Here is a 23,542-nt window from a genome sequence, read left to right as displayed (position 1 = left end):
TGATGGTATCTACGACTGCCTGTGGTAGACTACCTAAAACCTCCGCGTCCCGTCCAGGGACCACACATGGAGTCTCCAATAGTCTGGACGCGGGTGCCATATGGTGCCCCGTCCCTGAGAGAGTAGGTCCTCTCTCAGAGGAATAGGCCAGGGAGGAGCTGTCGAGAGGAGAAAAAGTTCGGGGAACCAGGTTCGGTTGGGCCAATAAGGGGCAACTAGCAAAACCTGCTCCTCTTCCTCCCTGACTTTGCACAGTAGTTGTGCAATAAGGCTCACTGGGGGAAACGCATACTTGCGGAGGCCCCGGGGCCAGCTGTGAGCCAGTGCATCCGTTTCGAGGGAATAAAACAACTGGCAATGGGACGAGTCCGGAGAGGCAAACAGATCTATCTGTGCGGCCCCGAAGTGGTCCCATATCAGCTGGACCGCCTGGGGATGGAGCCGCCATTCTCCCGAGGCCACAATCTGTCGTGAGAGCTCGTCGGCGGCACGATTGAGCAGGCCAGGGATGTGAACGGCACGAAGCGACCTCAGATGCTTCTGACCCCATAGGAGGAGGTGGCGGGCGAGTTGTGACATGCGGCGGGAACGTAGACCACCTTGGCGGTTGATGTACGCAACGGCCGCAGTGCTGTCCGTCCGGACCAGTATGTGCTTGCCGAGCAGCGTCGTCCTGAGGCGTCTCAAAGCAAGGAGTACTGCTAACAACTCGAGGCAGTTGATGTGCCAATGCAGGTGGGACCCCGTCCAGGTGCCAGCTACTGCATGCCCGTTGTACGTGGCCCCCCAGCCAGTGTTGGAGGCGTCTGTGAAGACCACAGCATGCCTGGACACTTGTTCTAGGGACACACCGGCCCGGAGAAACGAAAGGTCCGACCACGGGCTGAAGGTTTGGAGGCAGGCCGCGGTGATTCTCACAGGGAGCGTGCCTCTCCGCCACGCCCACCTCGGGACTCGGTCGCGAAGCCAGTGCTGGAGTGGTCTCATATGAAGCAGGCCGAGCGGCGTAACTGCGGCTGCGGCTGCCATATGCCCCAGGAGCCTCTGAAACTGTTTCAGAAAAACCACTGTTCTGCCCTTGATAAAATTCAGGCAGTTCAGCACCGACCGGGCGCGATCCTCTGTGAGGCGCGCCGTGTGTTGGACCGAGTCCAGCTCCAAACCGAGAAAAGAGATCCTCTGCACAGGGGCGAGTTTGCTCTTCTCCCAGTTGACCTGAAGACCCAGCTGGCTGATGTGCTGGAGCAGCAAATCCCTGTGTTCGCATAACAGCTCCCGAGACTGAGCTAGTATCAGCCAGTCGTCGAGATAGTTGAGAACGCGAACGCCCTGCTCTCTCATGGGAGCGAGGGCTGCCTCCGTAACTTTCGTAAAGACACGGGGTGACAGGGCCAGCCCGAAGGGTAAGACTTTGTACTGATACGCCTGACCCTCGAACGCGAAACGCAGGAATGGCCTGTGTCGCGGCAGGATGGAGACATGAAAGTACGCGTCCTTCAGGTCGATCGCTGCAAACCAATCCTGGGGACGGACACATTGGAAGATGCGTTTCTGCGTCAGCATTCTGAACGGGAGCTTGTGAAGGGCCCGATTCAGGACTCGCAGGTCCAGGATTGGTCGTAACCCACCCCCTTTCTTGGGTATAATGAAGTACGGGCTGTAAAAGCCGGCCTTCATATCGGCTACCGACACCGGCTCTATCGCGTCCTTCGCCAGCAGGACCGCGATCTCCGCGCGCATGACAGGAGCAGATTCGCTCGACACTGAAGTGTGGCGAATGCCACTGTACCTGGGCGGACTCCGGCGGAACTGAATCGTGTAGCCGAGCCTGATGGTACGGAGGAGCCAGCCGGACGGGTTGGAGAGCACTTTCCAGGCCTCGACGAACCGAACCAGGGGGACCAAGGGTAACACAGGCATACCCGGGGTGGGGCAGCGCGGTGGAGGGCAGGGACCCGGCTCGGAAGGCCCGTGGGCGGCCCGAAGCGGGGTCTGAGTGAGCCGTGCTGCACTTACCTGTCTCCACGGGGCAACAGAGGACGGGAGAGAAGGCGGATGACCGGGTCCTCGACCGCCTCGTGTTGCGGGCTGGCGAACAAGAGGGGGCTGGGGGGAGCAAGGCTGTTCCACAGGGTCGCAAGCCGCCAGCCTCGCCCTCTTGGGACCCAGGGACGGAGAAATTCGCTCTTCTGACAATTGGGGTACCACTGGACTCCGGAGAACCAATGGTGGAACGGTAACCATCTGAAGAGCTAGTCCCCCCATCCCTGGGTGGCCTGTCTCAGGAACGTTTCTTACACTCGCCCCCTGGCTGGGCGGTGACTGAGACAGACTGGGCGGCCTGCCTGCTGCTGGTTCTACGCTGGGGCCTGGGTGAAGGCTGTTGCGGAGACCCCGCGGAACCGGAGGCAGCGGCAGGGGGGCGCCCTCGGCGACGAACGGGCGGAGGGACTATCTCCGGCGGCAGGGTGGAGGCAACAGCGGGCCGCCGGGATAGGGTGTGTCGGGGAGCCTCCGTCCGAACCTGGGTGGCAGAGAACTGTTGGGCGCAGCTCTCCGCCACGTCGCCGAACAACCCAACCTGGGAAATTGGGGAGTCCAGGAACCGAACCTTGTCCGCATCCGCCATCTCAACCAGGCTGAGCCAACGATGGCGTTCCTGGACCACCAAAGTGGACATCGCTAAACCGACCGCACACGCCGCGACACTCGTACCCCGGAGGGCGAGGTCAGTGGCGGTGCGGAGCTCACTCACGAGCGCCCGGTCCAAACTACCCTCGTGCATGTCCATGAGTGTTTTGGCCTGGTAGACCTGCAACAACGCCAAGGCATGCAAAGAGGAAGCGGCTTGCCCGCAAGCTCTGTAAGCTCTGACCGCCAATCCTGACGCGAACTCACAGGCCCGCGAGGGGAAACAAGGATCCCCCACCCAGGATGCAGCGGCCGTTGGACATAAAAGAGTCGCAACAGACCGCTCCACTGGAGGGATAGCCTCATAACCCTTCACCGCTCCTCCGACAAGGGTAGTGAGGGAGGAAGAACTACTCAAGTCGTTTTCAGCAGTAAAAGGTGCCGTCCACGACCAAGTAAGCTCTTCATGCACTTCGGGAAAGAAGGGCACTGGGGCGGCGGGCTGAGAACCAGCACGGCCCGCCCCGAGATACCAATCATCCAACCGAGACTGAACAGGACACGGTGGAGGGTTCCACTCGATCCCGACAGCCTCGGCGGCCCGTTTCAGCATAGCTGATAACTCTGGATCCGGCTCGGGCAACATTGAACTCCCGGAGGGAGACAACGCAGCCGAGTCGTCATCTCCAGACATCAGCTCACCCTCCGATGCTGCAATCGACATCCTGTCCCCCAGGGGAGCCCCGAGTGGAACCGCTGGCCCACCCATTACAGATGGACCAGCAGATAACACCGGAGGCTCCAATGGTAGCAGTGGAAGGGAGGGGTGAGGAGCCCACAGGGAATGGTTACCGGGCGGGACATCCAACACTACCCTCCGGTCACCCATCCCATGCAGCACCCGGGGGTGGGGCATGGCAATGGGGACTCGCTCTCCGCGGACGAAGGCGAGTCTCGCCCTCAACACTGCGACAGTCATGTTCCCACAGTGAAAACATGAGCTGTCCACAAAAGCTGCCTCAGCGTGCTGTAAGCCCAAACACGTGATACAACAATTGTGACCATCAGAGAGAGACAGGGAACGACCGCGCCCAGAAACGCACGGGCGGAATGACATCTTGAAAAAGACGCAAACGCACCCGTGTTGCTCTTTTAGGAAGTGAAAACCTCTCACCAGTGCCGGAGCACACAGGGGAATGACCGCGGCAACACTGACACAGGAATGGTGCACCCTGTGCCAGTGAAGCACTCACTTTCCCGCCCTCAACCGACCGTCAGACAAACAAACACAAACAGAAATTTGGTTGCTGTGAAAACAGCAGTTGAGAGCTTGAAGCTCGCGATCACCGCTGCACTCGCGCTGTAACCACCGACACCAGGAGAGACTTCCCAAAGAAGCGCCGACACACTCGCTCGTTGTACAACAACACTCTTCAGATCCAGACATGAAGCTCGGCTCCGAAGCGAAAGGCAAATGGTGCGTGCATCCACTTCCGTATTTATACCCGCGCTGCGGGGCGGAGTGTGAGATGCAAATCTCGCACGCCAATGTGTATTGGCTCGTTCAATAATACTCGAAGACGATAGGCTCCCTAGCGTGATCCCATTTCAGTCGCGTCGACTACGTCCGACGTTATCGACTGAAAGGGAACCCAATGTTATAGTAATGTGCGGGCTCCTTATAGTTTACAGCATTAGCAGATCTTTTTTTTTTAATCCTTGCGAAACGTTTAATTGTAATTTAATTCAAAGACACAATTTTTTCATTAAACCACTGTTTAAAAAAGAACAAAAAAAGCAATTTTAGCTTTCTAAACCCCACCCCACCGAACCGAACCGAGACATCAAAACCATGGGAAGAACCGAACCGTCAGTTTTGTGTATCGTTACACCCCTAATATATATATATATATATATATATATATATATATATATATATATATATATATATATATAAATATTATTCATAATATACTTAAACATACATAGAGTACATTATACCATATGTACAGTTGTGGTCAGAATTAATGGCAACCCTGGTAAATATGATCAAAAATGGTAATAAATCACATTATGAAATAAATGTTTTTCTCCAAAACATGTTGGCCACAATTATTGGCACCCCTAGAATGTTTTGCGAGTAAAATATCTCTGAATTATATTCCCATTAATATGTTTTAGCACACCAGGGTGACTAGGAACGTGAAACTGTCTAGCTATGACTTTCACAGGAGTTTATATATAAGGAAACACAAAGGCCAATTTTTTTTCATTTTTGATCATATTTACCAAGGGTTCCATTAATTCTGACCACAACTGTATATATGGTCACATACATATCACATAGCTTTTTTTGTATTAAAATAAACAGTGGCACACCAGTTTAATAATAAAAAAATATATACATATACACTGCCCGGCCAAAAAAGTCGCTGTAAAAATTAAATGGGCAAATGCTTAGGAGTCTATGATTGGATCATTATTGCAGTGATTATTTTGTTTCTAGCATGTCAAATGTTTGGCAACAGTTCTTCTAACCCTTATTGATGGAGTGTGTAGCTTTTCATTTCTTAAGCAACCATGTAGGAAAACACATCATGGCCATATTCCAGGATGACAATGTCAAGATTCATCAGGCTCAGATTGTGAAAGAATAGTTGGGCGGGAGCATGAAGAATCATTTTCACACATGAATTGGCACATCTAAGTCCAGAACTTAAATTCATTGAAAGTCTTCGGGATGTGCTGGAGGAAACTTTACAGAGTCCTGGTCCCTTGCATTGACAATATAAGATCTTGACCAAAAACGGACGCACCTCTTGATGGAAATAAATGTTGTTATGTGATTCAAATTTTTTGTGCACTTGATATAAATGCATATTTGCCGAATTCTAACATTACTTTTTATTACTAATAATAGAAAAGAAAACGCTATAATACTTTTTTGAATACAGTTTACTTTCTTTAGTTCAATCTGATAACGTATTAGATGGGACTGTTAAACAGAGATGATAAACGAATGAAGACCGTGAACGGGAGCGCTGGTGTTCAAAATAAAGTACCGCTTCCGCCACATCGGCTAAACAGAAAAACTAAAGCAATGCCAAATATCTGGCGATATATCGGTCGGCCACTAGTAAAGTGCTTTTTTCATCAGCTGGTTTATTATCAGCTGACTCTCAGAGTACATTCTTTCTCATATAAAGGCATGAGGGTAATGCTTCTTTTCCCATACCAGTTATGAGGAGAACTGGAACATGTTGTTCCCCCTCGGTCTCGGAGCCGCTGGGAAAGAGACTCTAGACTGTTCCTCCAGTGTTGAGCTGCTCTGTCTCAGATGTGGATTTGACTTCAGATGTCTGTCTACTTGTGTCATCCCGTCGGATTAACTTGCTAATATGTTCCCATAGAGGATGTTTCAGTGACGTGCTCTTGGCTTTAATATCTCTAGCGTATTGAGACTATTTTCTGCTGAGTGAATTTGCCTCTCCTGCTTGTTTCCAGAATCTTGCTTGCTTCCTACCTAGGGATTATATGTGCACTTCAGAGACGATGACTTCTTCTAAGACTGAAGGCCTTTTCACATCAAGGATGATAACTATAAAGGATAAAGATATAATTTCAACTACTAATTTCTAAATATAAAAGAATAGTAGAGTCCACACCATTACTATAACGATAATTGGAATTACTTTATCCTTTTCCCCCAGCTGATTAACATTAATCAATTAACATTGACAGCCAATCAGAATCCATCCTGCTACTAAGAGTTTGAGCATTTACAGCGGCAGATGACAAAACTGCATAGCATCCTCAATAAACAGAAGATATCGTGCATTGGTGTGGACGCTAATATAGTTATTGTTCTTTGTGTGAAAGGGCCTTAATCCTAAGGCTGTATTGGATGTGTTTTTTATATTGAAGGCAATCCCAGAATGCACTGCGACAAGCTCGGTGAAAAAAGTGATAAAAAAGTTGTTTATGCATCTTTACAGAGAGCTGTGAGTGTGTGAATGAGAGGAAACGGTGTGTGTGAGTGTGTGTGTGTGTGAGATTGTAAGCATGTGGTTCTATTGTGAGGTGAATAAGTCTGATAATAGCATGCTGTGTGATCCAGACCCACATCACATTAATGTTGCATTCCCTCTTCTACTTCCACTTTTGACAGTTTTTGTGTTTTGACCATTTAGAGCCACCGAATGACGATTTTGGATTTAGTGTGCAAGGACCTTTACTCTTTTTCTTTTTCTTACACTTTCTCTTCTCTGTCTCTCGTCCTCCTCCTCCTCCATCCTATTCTCTTCTTTTGCATCTCCCTCTGCTGTTTTTCTTTATCTCCGGGGTTTCAGTCGCTCACTAAATCTCTCAGTCAGTCACCTTTGTGTATTTAACAAAGAGAATCTGCATGAATTATTCTCAGATTATACGGCTGATGATGCACATAACATAATTTTTTCAGACATGTCCTGTACACGTTCGGTAGAGCTTGTAATCACAAACTAATGCATTAATTCAAGTAAATCTGCGCACTCCACAGGTCAGTAATTTAACTCAAACAGATCCGGCAGAAAGAGTCTGTGACTCCGGATCTTTTCCACAGGTACATTACTGTATGTGTGACAAGCTGAGCCACAGAGTCTGAATACTAAAGGGCTCTTTCTGTCTGAATAGGGCTCATCCCTCTCAAGGTTACGTCCCTTTGTTCAGTGTGTGTGTGAGTGTGTGTGTGTGAGAGAGAGAGAAAGAGAGAGAGGAGGTGAAACGGGCTGGTGGGCTTCTATTCTTCAGGCTTTAACAATGACGACTCGCATTCCTGAGGCCAGATTTATTTCTCTCGCAACCTCACAGAAGCCAAAGATACACCCTCTCATCTGATCTGAAGCTATTCACCTCAGAATACACCAAGAAAACACACTAGAGCTGGGTTATATATATATATATATATATATATATATATATATATAGTATAGTGTGCATCTATCTATCTATCTATCTATAACATATTATATTAATAATATAGAATACATAATATATAATAACAATAATTAATATAATATAATAGAAAGAAAAGTGGATATTTTTAGCTTTTTGTCTGTATTTAATAAATAATAAAATTTTGCTCTAAAATGGTCTAAATTATCCATCTGTCTGTCTGTTTCTATTTATCTGTTTAGGTATTTATTTTTAATTTTAAGTACAGTCATTGAAGTCGGGTATAGACTTAAACTATTGAATGTGAAAAGTAAAATGCAGTAAAAATCAAGGAATCAATGAATGTTTCCACTGTTTTCCACTGAACAAACACATGGAAGAATGCTATTTGATAATTTTTATTTAAATGCACCAATATTAGATTGCAGTGTTTTGCTGGAGGTTTCACGATAAATAAAACCACAACCACTCCCTTATACATTATGTCTATTAAACATCAATCCTGGTCTAATCAGAGCCTTTTTTATATATAATCAGACTATTATAATTAGAAGCCTCAGTCTGTTCTGGCTAGAAAAGTCTAGAGAGGTTGTAATCAGTTGTCCGTTCACCATTATAATCAGCTAGGCTTGGTTTCATGGGTTTCAGTGCAGCTGAAGTTGTCGGTCTGGTGCGTGTGGTTTGCTTTAGACCCAAAGAGCACATGTAGGGTGGGTAAGTTTACATTACTGTCACTCAAACTGCTTTCCTCTCTACTTTTCTGTCTTTTCGCTTCAGTCTGTCTGCCCTTTTGTTCCTCGATGGCCATCTGTGGTTGGCCTGCCATGATTCATCTCGTCTCAGGCGCTCTACCAAACTTCATGAGCTGCCTATGTAGCATTTTAAGGCATCCTAAAGGAAGTTAATATAGTTATGTTAACTTAAGTCGGGCTTGGCATTGACACAAATTTCACAAACCGATTCTATTACAATTCACAAGATTCACATGATACATTATATGGATTTCAGTAGGTTGTACTGTATTTTTAATCATTCCTTCTAATGTTCATTCATGTTATTTGGTGCTGTAACTAGTAGTAAAGCGGGAGAGATGATCAGGTCACGTGCCGCTTGAAATAAGGAGCTACAGCATATTAAAGAGCACCAAAACAGTATTTATTGTTTGAATTTTGTAATAAAATTGACATTTTCAAAAAAGTCAAATTGAATTTGAAAGCTTAGACTTTGTTTCATATTAGAAGGAACAATTGCGATTTTACTCATTACTCATCAACTGAAAAGAGCATAGACTGAAAGTTTAGAATCTTGCAATTGTTACAGTGTTATTATTGTTAACTAAATCTATTAAAAGATTGTCGGTCCTTGAAATAAAGCAGAAATAAAATAAAATATAAATATTAGATGGAAAAAAATAAACTTAAAAATATTTATTTTAGTTAATTGTCAATGCAGCATTTTTAACTTTCGTTTTAGTTTTAAGTATACTAAAATGAAAAAAAAATCATTGTGGGTTATTGTGCAAGTCATTTCAGGATGCAATGCATGGCAACAAAAAATGAAATTTTCTTATTTAACCAATGATGTGAGAGGTAGAGATGCATCGATCCGATACTCTGGATCGGTATCGGCGCCGATCCAAGCTTTTTGAATGGATCGGATATCGGTGATGCAAGACCGATCCAAATTCGATACCGTGTTACCAGTGATTGATGAATGAATGGCAATAAACGATGGCCTACTTTATAATAATTCTTATAAGAACTAAATTATTTATTTTTAAACAATGCCTTAAATTAAATACATTTAAAATATGTTGGGCTGCTTGCGCAATCACACGTGAGTGTGACAGGCAAGTTGAGGCGGAACCTTTTACATTCAAAGTACCTCAGCGCGTTAAACATGTCCCTGATTTGGAATTATTTTACCCTTGATACATCAACGAGTAGCGCTGCAAATTGTAATATTTGCAAAGCCAACGTTTCAAGAGGTGGAAGTAGTGTTTCGAATTACAATACAACAAATTTAATCAAGCATCTTCAGAAGCATCACGCAAAAGAACACGAGGAGTTCGCGCAAATCAAACGGAAAAAGAATGAGTCAAAGCAGCTGACCTTGACAGATGCGTTTCAGAGGCAAGAAAAACGTCCACATCAGAATCGTAAAGCTGTAAAAATAACAGAAAAGGTACTTGAATTCATTGTTCTAGATGATCAGCCCCTCTCTGTTGTCGAAAACACGGGCTTCCGTCGCCTCATGGAACATCTGGAACCACGATATAGTTTGCCATCTAGAACATACATTTCTGAGACGTTTCTCACATTTTCTCACACGTTGCAGACCAATTAAAAGATGTGCAGGCCTTCAGCTTCACTACAGATATTTGGAGCTCCGACGTGTGCCCCATGTCCCTTCTTAGTTTAACGGCACATTGGTTGAATGATAGTTATGATTTGCAGAGCGCTGTGCTACACGTAAAGGAAATGAGAGGGTCACACACCAGCAGGGTAATTTCAGATTCAATCAAAGAAATGCTTGGTGGGTGGAAAATCCCTATATCCAAAGTGCATGTGATTTTGAGGGACAATGCCAGCAATATGAAGAAAGCGATGGATGATTTGGGAGTCCCTAGTTTGGGCTGTGTTGCGCACTCATTACAGCTTGCTGTTAACGAGGGACTTTTGTCCCAACGAAGCTTGATTGACGCAATTGCAAGTGCCAGAAAAATTGTGCGGCACTTCAAACATTTCCCATTAGCATACTCGCGATTGGGGGACATTCAGCGTGAATTTCAAATTCCCCTGAAACGTCTTCAGCAAAGACGTTAAAACTAGATGGAACAGTACATATTATATGATTCAGAGCATCCTTGAACAGAAGCGAACCTTATGCACCTTTGCTGCCGACCACGAGCTGCCTGCAGTGCTGACTGTAAACCACTGGGCATTACTGGAAAAAACAATGATCGTACTGTCACCATTTGAAGAACTGACGCGAACCATAAGCTCATTCAGTTCAACAACAGCGGATGTCATTCCAACAATTTCAGTTCTGAAACGTTTGCTGTCTCAGGAGAGAGACACAGACACAGGGATTAAAACAATGAAAGGTCCACTACTACAAGCAGTCAACACACGATTTGGTAACATCGAGAATGAACGACTTTACTCCGTTGCCACTTTACTTGACCCACGGTACAAAGACAGGTAAGCTAAAAGTCTATGCACACACATAAAATGTCACTTGCACGATAAAATATATTTTCCATTATAGAGTTTTGACGATGACAACGTTCTTCATTTATTGTAAATAAGATTCATATTATTAGGTTATTATTACCAGGGCCGGCGCTCCGCACACGCACATCACGCACTGCGCGTAGGGCACCAAGTGCTTGGGGGGGCACCAAAAAATCTGGGTCGTGAAAAATCATCACAATAGGCTACTAGTATAAATAACAAATAAAATATGTCTAAAGCATGTTAATATGCAAAAGCAATACAAAAGTAATATAGGCCTAGACCAAATTAGTAGAGAAAAAGGTGAATCTCCTGTGCCAGTCTCCCTCTGGTGCCCCCCCTTCCCCACCTCCCACTGGTCTGTTCGATTATGCCTCAATCAATGTCAAATGTGGCAGACACCGACCTCGGACATGGCCTCGAAGAGGTACCAAGAGTCGGGGGCGGAAAAAGGAAAAAGAAGAGACAGCGGGATGATACTCGCGCGTCGCTTGCAGGTAAGACAATGTTTTAAATAAAAATGTTAGTTTTGTAGCGCGGGCGCCCTTGCGTCGTGTATGCATGTCCAGGGGGGCGTCGCTAGTAGTGCAAATGATCCGGGACAGGCTTTTTTAGCCCTGCATGTTGAATATTTTATTTTAACGGGGGTCCAGGGAAATTTTGAAACTTGGGCTGTTTAAGATGCAGTTAGTTTGTTTGAGAAGAAAAGGAAGACCGCTTAGATACGTTTTTTCGTTGTTGTTCAATGCGGATAATGCGGTCATTTTCAAGAGGTTCATAGGCCATGTATTTGCATATACTGTATATACTGTAGCCTATATATTTATATATAATTTATATTATATATAAATTTAAATATTTTATATATAAATAACAAATATTTCTTAAATACATACATGCAAATGTGTATTTATATATATACAAAATAATTATACACAGTACACACACATATATCATTCATGTAGACACAAACTTTTATTTTTGATGCGATTAATCTTTTCCCAGCCCTATAGAATAGCAGAATGGTCTCTTTATAGAGATGTAGTCCCTCTGTTGAGTAAATTCTATTGTGCAGTTATTTATGGTTATTTGCAGTTTAAAATGTGCACTTTAAAATTCATACTTATACTGGGGGGCACCACCAAGCATTTGTGCTTAGGGCACCCAAATGGCTAGCGCCGGCCCTGATTATTACTATTGTTAAAAAACATATTTTCAAGTTTCTGTCAGTTTCGTTTAATTAATTAAAAAGTTTTAGTCATTAACTCTGTCATTAAACTTTGATGCTAAAATAACGGCTAGGAATGCTTTCCATATTCTGCAGATTTACGTTCGTTTTAATGTGAAGCCATCCGAAGCATTATGCATTAATCACATTATATATAATTTGTTTTTTTATCCTGAAGATTTTTTTTTTTTAAGTCATTGGATGACAGATAACAACCACTTATAATTGTATTATATATGATCAAATTTATATAAAATAATTTATTTTAGTTGCATCATGTTTGTAATTTAAATTTGTTATGTCTGACCAATATATGAAAATTGTCTGTGGTTTTGAGACATCATCTAAGGCTTTATTTATTCAGAAAAAATAAGTAATTATTTTGTATGTAACTTTTCAGCAACCAATAAAAAGAAAAGTAATTACACTGCAGGTTGGAATTTTATCAGAATGCATCTGTAAATAATTTCACTGACAGTTGCACTTTCATCGCAAAACAAAAAAAATAAATTCATTTTTAATTAGTTTAAGAAACAATTCCAAAAATTAACAAATAAATAAATAAAAAAGGATAAAGATAAATGACAACTTTTATATAGCTGTATAATATAATGTAACGTTTGTATAAAAATAGAATAAAAAATATTTATTCTGTTTTGTCTCAGATGCTTTTCAAATGCAGACGCTGCCAGGCATGCAAAAAATGCCCTGGTACAAGAGGTCGAGAAGATGGAAGATGCACTGAAGAGGAGGACAACTAATGCCTTAGCTGCTGCAGCAGATCCAGCAGAGAAGGTTTCTCATGCAGAAGCAAGCTGGTCAAGCAGACACACAAGCAAGAGCACCTTCATGATGATGTTTGATGAAGTTCTCAAGAAGCAAGAAGAACCTGGAGGAATAATTACCACGAGTGCTCTTCTTCAAATACAAAAGTATATGACAGAGCAAATTATCCCTCGGTCTGAAAACCCATTCCATCACTGGGCAGTGAACAAGCTTCGTTTCCCTGCCCTTGCTGCTACTGCATCAGCCTTTCTTTCTGCCCCCTGTACCAGTGTTGAGAGTGAAAGACTGTTTAGCACTGCCTCCAACATTCTAGATGAAAGAAGGAACCGACTAAAAGCAGAGAGAGCAGAAATGCTAATATTCCTAAAAAAAAACCTGCCAAAGATGATCAAGTGAATCCTGAAGCAGGTTTATGTTACTGGTGAAGTCTATAATTGTCTTGGTTGTTATATTAGTGTTTGTTTTCTAGGTGTAAGGTATACTTTATAATAAGCACTGTGGTGCAGCTTGCTACCGTTCAGATTTAAGATACACTAGATTTAGAATATTACTTTTTGGATTTTATTCAGAAAATAATTGTATTTGATAATTGCAGTAAATATTGTCAAGTTTGTTTGTGATACAATTAGTAAGTGTTGAAATTACTGTTAATTTTGCTACTGCATCATTCAGTTTTCTTAATAAAGTTTTCAGACATACATTTTGTCCTCTTTTTCATCAAGTAATGTGCAGTCAGATTTGGTATACATTCCTTTACCTAATATAAATAAATCTTAATGACCAAGTGAATTGTATACATTCTTTAGTTTTGAAGGTAAAAAAAACACGACTGATATCGGATTGGTATCGGTATCGGCCGATACTCAATTTTGGTATCGGATCGGTTTTGAAAAAACGGTATCGTTGCATCCCTAGTGAGAGGATATATACATATATTAGCTTATTGTCCAGTAGCACGTTAGGTGGGTGTGCACATGCACTAAAAGATGCTCTCACAGTAGGTGCGCAAAGTATGGGAAGTGACTGTGCTGTGGTTGGATTTTTAAAAATTTAAAAATTAATTGGATGATTAAAAATAAAGACTGAATTAGCTTGATTATAGTATTGCAGCATTATTGCTCCAAGTCTCCTGTGATTTTTCCGTAAGGAGCGATATTTGACTGAAGTGTCATTTATGGGGGTTGATTTCACTTTAGTTGTTTTCTTAGAAGTAAAACACAAGTAGACTATTCGTTCGCTAGATTTTGTAACAAAGCTTCTCAGTTGCTTTATACTCCTCTGTTAGCTCTTTTTCTTGTGGCGCCCTTGTTTTCCAATCCGTGGTTTTAGGAAATGACAGAGCAGTCCAGATATCCGTCTAGCATGTGACATGAAGAGTACATCCTTCTGTCTGAAATATGCAATCTCAGTGTTGTGGTGTGTTGCTCGAGAGAATGACTCAAGTTTCACAAAAGATCTCTGTCCTCGACTTGACTTCGGCATTGTCTTGTGTCTCAATGAATAAGGCTTGAAATCACTTTGCTCTGTTTTTCCAGCTATCACTTAAAGCACTTTGAAACTTTCAGAGAACGATTGTTTTTGACAAGTGTATTCTGATCAATGCAGCTGTGCATTCATGCTAAATACAAGTGTTACCCTGTTTCTCATAACTCCTATTTCACTTCTACGTGACTAAAACTAGCAACATGTTATGCATTATCTCATCATTGTTGTCTCAAGGAAGGAAAGAGTTGTAGAATTTATAGTTAGTTTTGCAAATAATTCATGACAGAAGTCTCTCTGTGCCAAGCCTCTAAACATGAAAGATTTTCATCTGTTTGTGTAAGATGGTGTGAATTATAAAAGAGTAGGTTTGGGCCAATAACATGAGCACTCTCACGTTTGTTAAACTTCACTAGTTTCATTGTTTTAGGCCCGGTTTACAGCTGGTTTTAAGATGTGTTTTGGCCAATCGGATCACAAATGGACTACGCTAAATTCAGGTGTAAACGGGGTCTAAAACGTTTTGAGCTTGTCCACTTTCAACCACTCGAATGTGTTCAAACAGCCACAAAAGACTCCTCCTACTGACTTAATGCGTAAACATTATGGGAAGTGCACTAGCCAGATGGGATTTAAACTTTGTCAGCTGGAGACTCAAGTTTGGTTTGATGACAAAAAATGTACCATCACAATGTTCTCTCACCATTCCTGATTTCTAACACGCACTCAAAGCGTTCGTGATCGTGGCTGTCAGAGCAGAAACTAAAGCTGCTGGTCTCCGCATGTTTTTCCATCGTCTCCGGTCGCGTTCATATGTAAATTGCATGAGTTTATTTCGTCCATTAGATCGAAAGATCTTCCCCTCGAAGAAATCAGGACAGAAGTGGTTGAAAGTGGACGTAGAGACTCATTTAAACAACAGGTGTCTCTCCCTCCTCTATTGTGATCTGATCAACCAAAATGCATCTTAATTCCAGGTTTAAACAGGGCCTTAAAGGCTTTCGTTCACTCGTTAGCCTGCTCTCTTGTGGCATGTCCATGTTCACTGAATGCAAACCTCATGATACGGAAACCTGTCCGGAAACCGTTGTTTTCACAGGTTGATGCAACGAGCTAGAGCAGAGTTTTCCACATTAGTGGCATCAAATCATGAAAAGATATAACAGTGTTGTTTATGGCTGCAAGTAAAATATGCAAAAGCAGAACTGTATATTTGACTTTTTTTTGTGCATAATAAATAATTATGTGGAATAATTGGTATTATTACTTTTAAATGGACAGAAATTAGACGCTTGTTATTTGCAAAAAAAAAAAAAAAAAAAACCAACACTCAAGTTGAGAGAAACTGATATGGTGAATGCAATCCTACTTCATCCTGTCACTGACCAGACGCTTGTGACCCCAGTGTGTGTTGAATGAGTGCGGAGGCGTGACTAGGCCACGCTGACTTCCTGTTTTCTGCCGTTCCTCATCTTTTATTCGCCTTTTTCAAACACTAGATATCTTTGTTTTGCTCTTCATCAGTGGGAGAGAGTGAGTGGGAGTAGAGATGAATTGAGACTTTGGTCAGAATAACGCACTATCATTGTGTTTCTACAATAAATAGTATGTGTGCTTGCATTGAATGAATTGCAATGTCCGAATGACCTTGTACATTTGTCAAAATGCGCAGTATGCAAAAGAGCACACTGAGTGTGAAACCGTATTCAACTTCATTTTCCATCTACAGTATGAAGTATTGACACACGCGATTTTTAAAAATCACAATTTTATTCGATCTTGATATATATGTATATATATGTATATATATATATATATATACATACACAGTATATATATATATATTTTTTTATATAATAACACTTTATTGTCATAATAATGCAATACTATAATACACAATATTGTCTGTAGAGGCATTAAAAAAACTTATTTTTTAATTCTTCTATCAAGCTTTACATAAACAGGGAACCATTAACAGCAATACGATATGTTGAAACAAGACTTCACATTGCCCTCATTCCTGAATGTTATAAGTACAAGTCATACATGTTGTACTGAATACATAAATAAAGACATGTAAACGTATGAATACATAAATGTGAGGAAAGAGAAAAATAAATAAAATTAAAGGACTAAATAAAATTAACTTGATAAGAATGCATACAAATTATATATATGTATATGTACAGTATACATTTCATATTCCTATATATAGACATATATATAGACACATACATAAAGAGAAACTATATGTACATATATTATTATACATATGTGCAATACTTATATCTTATGATATTTTCACACAAAATAGCATACATTTATTTTACTGCATAAAGTCATGTTACAGCTATGTAGCAACTTACTGTTTGAAATGTTATTTTGTGTAATCTAATTATTAAATAGAATGTAAAAGTAGGGAGTGTATATTAAACACTCCACAGTTAGTAAGTAATGTACTGTTATATTCGAATAATAGCAAATAGATGAGTTTTCCCAAAAGCATTTAGTGGCGCAAAACAATTACAGCTCATCAGGTTTAACGACAGCTCTTCTCCAAACATTAAAAGCAAGAAAATAATAAACATTAAGATGGAGAAAAGATGCAGGGTTTAATCTGTGCTGTGAATAGCCTGTAATTAAAATACATTTGAGACTCGTTATTCTGTATTATTATTGAGTTCTGCTAATTAGTTTTGGTTCCCTTGGTGGTATTCAGGGATTACAGTAAAAACGGTTTGAGGATTCTGTCACATTTCAATGGCGTTGTTTTTATGAAGATGACTGAATCAGTCCTCCAGTGTCATTGCTGGACGGGTGTCTGTCAACGTCAAACGTGCCCGTCAGTTTTACTGAGGCTGGGAAGTGGATTATTCATGTTAACACCATGTTAAAACCATATGTTAAAACATGCTAGCAATGTGTTAATCATGTTAGCAGCATGCTTATGTAAACAACATGCTAAAACAGGTTAGCTACATGCTAATAATTAAATAAATTTAAATATTTAAAATATATTTGCAATGATTTTGCTGTCAATTTATGCAATTTTTTGTCAAGAGGACCTGACTTGAAACAAGTGTTTTCTTTGTGTCTGATCAGGAGAGCCGTACCCGCTCAGTGCCCAGCGGAGGTTTCCGGGGGGTGTTCATCCGTACTCACCCACAGACGAAGGGCTCAAACTCAGCCTGGCTAAAGGAGTCTCCATGTCTCTGCCCTCGTCCCCTCTTCTGCCCCGACACACCTACGTGATGGCAGCTCGCCCATGCAAGAAGTCTCCAGGTGGGATGTTTAATAAAACTATCAGTATTTTTTTTTCCTCTTCTCCTATCACTCCTCTGCTATCTCTTTTTCACCAATGCTAACCAGGTGCTGGTTCTGGGCTGGTGCTTATGCCAGTTCAGTGCTGGTTCTATTCGCCAATTATCTAAGAACCAGCTCGATTTTCCAGACTGTAGAGCCAGAGTAGGGCTACTTCCGTTGTCCTAGCAACGCGTCATGAGAATGAACGCGTCAATACAGCAATGGAGAACTACATATACTCTTGCTCATAAAGGGAACTATAAGTTATGAAATTAATGTTGTGTGTTTAACACAGGGTGACCAGACATCCTGGTTTGACCGGGACACACCTGATTTTGGGTTGCGTGTCCATAGTCCAGAGAAAAATCTGTCGTGTCAGGACGCTAAAATGTCCCGGTTTACACCAACCACTATGAAATTGTCCCGGTTGTCAGCGATTACATAGCCGACGTGGTCTAATTATAGCCCGATCACTAACGAAACCCATGTAGAAAGACTAATAAAGCATCCAGCGGATGATTTTAAAGCTAACGTAAACAGCTGACCGTTTTTTTTTAAATGGCCGAAATTTTTGTTTTCGAACGTTACGAAAACCCCGCCCCCCGCACCTGACATAACCGGTTCTTATCTCTAGACCAGCTCAAAGTTGGTGCTGAGCTGGAACCTGTTTTCTTGGCCCAGAGCCAGATTTATTTGTGTGGAAAAGCAAAGAACCGATTTGAAACTAGGCTCTGGCTCCGAACCAGCACCAGCACTGCCTGGGTGGAAAAGGGGTATGAGACTATTAGGAGAGTAACCCCTGATATGACGTTAACAGTTAATGAACAACATAATTGTATGTGATACCCCTAGTGACCTGTTTGTTCTGTTCTTTTGAATGTGTTTTACTAAAAGCATAAATAATTTTTTTTTTTAAAAAGTATGATTTTAAAAGCATCAAACTGTTTGCAGATTTTTGTCTGAGTTGCACTGTTTGGTTTTGCTAGCAGTGCAGAAATTACACAATTGAACGATGAATTTCTAACAAGAACACATCCAGGTCACTCGAAAATGAAAAGAAAGAAATTAAGAAAGTATGTTTTTCATAAAGAGTACGAAGCAAATTTACTGACCATTGAAATTTTTTGGTAACGCTTCATGTATAATGCATTATAAAGGTATTCATAATGTACATTGTAATGTATTATATATTTCCCAAATAATTATAACCATTTAAAATGCATTGCATTTGCAGAGTCCTTGTTATATCTGAAATTGGTTGTTGTCATGTGTTTTAATGCATTATATTTTCTGTGTAACAATAAATAGATAAGTGTAATACTCACCTAAAGTATTATTAGGAACACCATACTAATACTGTGTTTGACCCCCTTTCGCCTTCAGAACTGCCTTAATTCTACGTGGCATTGATAGTCATTTTTATTTTAAATTAAAGCAGTACCATTAATAGATAAATTAAAACATAAATATATGTTTGAATATATTTAATATGTTAATGATTTTTTTTTGGTGTCACAGTAATATTGATGTAAAATTATGATCAGAATTGGTGGGAAAAGGTACTTAATTGTCACAAAATATATTTTTACTGGATTTTTAATCCAGTTTTGTGTATTTTTAATTACACAAAACTTTTTACTGGAGACTTTTAGTTTTTAGATTGTTAATCCAGTTGTTAACTCTATTTGTGCTTTTGTGTATTTGTTTAGCTCTGATTGTCTTTATTTTTATGAATGTGAGGTAGATCATCAAATTAAGCATCTGTTAGTTATGCATATGCATCTTGATTGAGTTGGCATGTTAGTACATTCAAACACTAGTGTGTGTGTTTGTGTGTATGTAAACAGTCTGAGGTGTTTTTCACACCATCTCTGTGTTAAGGACAAGGTCATGAGCAGCTGAGATCTTCAAAAGGCTTTGCTTTGGTTGTTTTTGGAGGATTAGCAATGAGGATTGAAATCTTTCAGTGGTCACTTTGTCATCTCGCTCACATCTGGCCCTCATGTGTGTTTGTATCAGCACTTCTCTTTCAAAAGGGGATTGATCCTTTGAAGGCACCGGAAGCAGGCGACATGCTCGATTTGCCCTTTGCACATTTCATTAGTCTGACAATTAAAGAAAGTGAAAGTGAAAGTGACACGTGATGGCCAAGTATGGTAACCGATACTTGGAATTTGACCTCTGCATTTAACCCATCCAAGTAAGTGCACACACATTAGGAGCAGAGTAGTGAGTAGTGAACACACACACACTGCAAACGTGGATACACACACCCGGAGCAGCGGGCAGCCTTGAGTGGCGCCCGGGGAGCGATTGGGGGTTAGGTGCCTTGCTCAAGGACACCTCAGTCATATTCCTGCCGGTACTGGAATTGAACCAGCAACCTTTGGGTCACCAGTCCAACTCTGCTACCATTAGGCCATGACTGCCCAAATGAGATTCCCCTGGAAGATGAGATCCTCAAGGATTCATTACTGACATCGGAAACGCATGAGATTAAGCTTTTGTTTTTACTTCCACAGATCTTGAAAATGTTGGCTGGGACAGTAATATGCAGTTTTAACTGAACTATAGGAATAATCATATTTAATCTTTTTCATTTTCACTTTGTTTTTTTTAAAAGAAATTAATATTATTTCGAAAGGATGCATTAAATTGATCAAAAGTTTCTGTAAAGACATTTATAATGTTACAAAAGATTTCTATTTCAAATAACTGTACGTTCACACCGCCGCCGACTTGAGCGACAAAGAAGCTCTGGCCGCCCTTATCTATATGCAAACAACGTGATATCATAAATGATAGGAAATCCAGCAACGGTGAAGATTAGCTTCTCCTCCAATTTCTCGGAACTAATGGTTTGGTAGGAACGAAAGTTTACATCGTATGTTTCTCTGGAATCAGCCAACGCGAAGGACGTCTATATTCCGATTGGTTGCTGGCTTTTGCCGCTGCTTGCCGCTGAACCGCGTCAAAACTCATTATCATAAAGTTGAGCTACTTTCAACTCTCTGATTGACGCTCAAAACGCCCGAAACGCCACGCCGATGGATTTGACGCTCCTTGCAGCTGAGAGAAGCCAGCTTCTATTGAAAATGAATGACTTCCGGTAGCTTTGGAAGCTCAAGTCGGCGGCGGTGTGAACGTACAGTAAATGCTGTTCTTTTGATATTTCTATTCATCACAGAATCTTGGACAAAAATGTGTCACAGTTTCCACAAAAATATTAAGCAGTTAAAGCTGCTTTTAAGATTGATAAGAATCAGAGATGTTTCTTGAGCAGCAAATCATCATTAGAAAGACTTCTGAAGGATCATGTGTCACTGAAGACTGTAGGAATGATGCTGAAAATTCAGCTTTGATCACAGGACTAAATTACAGTTTAAAATATAATACAATATAAAATAATATTTTACAATATTACTGTTTTTACAGTATTTTTGTTCAAATAAATGCAGCCTTGGTGAGCAAAAGAGATTTCTTTCAAAAACATGAAACATCTGGCTGACCCCAAACTTTTGAACAGAAATGTATATTCACTAATATAACAATATTAATCTAGATATTTTACTAAAGCATTTTAATATATAGAAAAGTGCCATAGAGAATTGTTTTAAGAAATTGACACAAAGAATCAGTTCATTCAAACGAATCAAATTCATTTTTGTTATTTTGTGTTTAACCCATAATATCCCTTCACTTCCCACATTAGTTGTGCATGCCTAATACGTCCTATTATAAAATTATCCTCGGTTTGGTTTTCGCATCCAAACACACAGTGTCTCCGTGGTATGACGACAACACTTCAATTAACTGAAACCTCGTCTTCTTATGCTTATATTTCACATTGTGACGTGGATGTTTGAGGAAGTAATATCTGGATTTGGATCGAGGTGTTTTAGGCAGGTCTGGATCTGTGTTCTCTGTTGGATAGAATAAATCCCTTTGTGGGAAACTATGAGCTTTGCTACTTTGCAGATCCTATACATGCACAAACAGATACATGACACCCTAAAGGAAAACATTAAGATCATATGACCCCTTTAATTGTTCTTTTACTATTGGGTAAACTATTAATTTTTAAGCTACCACATATGGTGTGAAAAGCTGGAGGGAGTCTGTGTGTAAGTGTGTTTATGAGAGAGGATGTTCAGATCTTCACGAGGAGGGGTTGAACAGCAGGACAGGGGCAGAAACCTCTCTCTCTCTCTCTCTCTCTCTCTCTCACACACACACACACACACACACACACACACACACACACACACACACACACACACACACACACACACACACACACACACACACACACACACACACACACACACACACACACGATCTCTGCCGGTCAGGTCCTGATGCCACAGGGAGTGTGTTCCTCTGAGACCCTCCTCCAATCTCTCACGCTTGATTTTGCAGTACAGATACTATATCAGACGTGCAGATCTGAGTTACACTGCATGTTTTAAGTACGCTAGCAGTAAAAGTACACAAACCATCACTTAAAACCAAGCAAAGTTTGATTGGTGGATTAACATGTCAGCTGTATGGGATCTTGGCCATGATAGTATACAATTCATATTTATTTGTATAGCGCTTTTCACAATGCACATCGTTTCAAAGCAGCTTTACAGAAAATTCATCAATTCAAAAGTCCACATTACAATTTAGAGTGATCTGTTATCAGAGGTAACTGTCTTTCAGAAATTTACATATAACAATCACAGTTAGCTTAATGTATTAATTTAAACAATGTAAAAATTTAAGGCAGACACAATGAGCTCATTGAAGTAATGAATACTTGTTTGTTAACAAATGATTATGACAGAAAATGTTCACAATCCAACACTCATCCTCCATTTGCTTGCACTCACTGGGAGATGCAGTGATGTGAGTTCAGCCAAACTCAGACCGTATAAACACCTTCAAATAGATCCTGAATTCAGCATCATTACCTCGGTCCTGGAGCTCATTTCCTCACAGCTGAGGTAATAACGTTGAACTGTGGCGGCTCCCTTTTAAGCTAAACCGCTACTTCCCCAAACCGGCGAGTTATTGATCCTATTAAAGCCATATCACATGAGGCTGGCACATATTATGAGCTGCTTTCATCAGGAGTTTCACCTCATCCTCCCTTCACCTCCTTACTGACCTCTGCTGGAGAGTTTAGGTTATTACTCTAACCAGTACCTGTTGATTTCATTTGAGCAGAAGCATGTCTTGTCAGTGATATAGTAAGTTGGAGATGGATAGTTTTAGCAGATGTTGAAGGTTTTCAGAGGAAATGGAGATGGAGTATCTCTTAGGAAGTCTGGTTGCGTGAGGATCTGTAAAAGACGTTTAGTGCCTCAAGATGCACTTTCCTTTTACAGCTTATATTAATACAGCATGTTCGACTGTTCCCGCTGATCTGATTCAGTGTTCAAGATATGTGTTTGTGTCTATTTGAGTGTCTATTACCGTTTATATATTTACTGTACAAAATACTCTCAATATATCTACAGTGATTTCACTGGTGATTTCAAAACAAAAAAAGCAATATTGTGATCATTAGACTACATTCGTGATTCTGATCTGTAATATAATCAAAGTATGTTAAACAAAAGTTTTTTTGACACATTTTGATAAATAATTTTTCTTCTTGTTGTCAATATCACTATAACATCCTTGTTAGTCTTTTGTAAAAGTAACATATGACGTCACCTACAGGAAGTGACATCATTTTTGAGGTAAAACAAAAATATTAGCAATAGATTCAATGGTGTTTTTTGGTGGTTTGTGTCACTCTAAAACATTCATCCAGTTTGCACAATTCACACAAATCAGTTTATATCAACAGAAGCGGGTTAAAATATGAGAATAATCTTCAAATTCACATCCTCATGTTTAAATGTCTGAGTTTGATAAGACATATTGTCTTTTATAGAAATACTGCCTTAAAATG

General features: G+C 41.0%; 1 protein-coding gene across 4 annotated transcripts in view; it reads left to right on the top strand.

Moving 5' to 3' along the window:
• The window catches only part of tanc1b (tetratricopeptide repeat, ankyrin repeat and coiled-coil containing 1b), a 533,291-nt gene that overhangs the window by 57,281 nt on the left and 452,468 nt on the right, over nt 1-23,542 (top strand). For all 4 annotated transcript variants that reach the window (XR_013197101.1, XR_013197102.1, XM_077215807.1 and 1 more), the window contains exon 3: nt 17,398-17,577. Coding sequence is in view for 2 of the 4 variants with exons in the window: in XM_077215807.1 (XP_077071922.1) it covers nt 17,398-17,577 (180 nt within the window). In the remaining 2 variants the exon portion in view is untranslated. The remainder of the gene's footprint in view (nt 1-17,397; nt 17,578-23,542) is intronic.

This window comes from Siphateles boraxobius, unplaced genomic scaffold (assembly GCF_051911475.1).
Source record: "Siphateles boraxobius isolate OS27281-9 unplaced genomic scaffold, OSU_SipBor_1 7, whole genome shotgun sequence".
NCBI classification, from domain to species: Eukaryota; Metazoa; Chordata; class Actinopteri; order Cypriniformes; family Leuciscidae; genus Siphateles; species Siphateles boraxobius.
The sequence above is the reverse complement of the archived record's forward strand: the minus strand, read 5'-3'. Positions and strand labels throughout refer to the sequence as shown.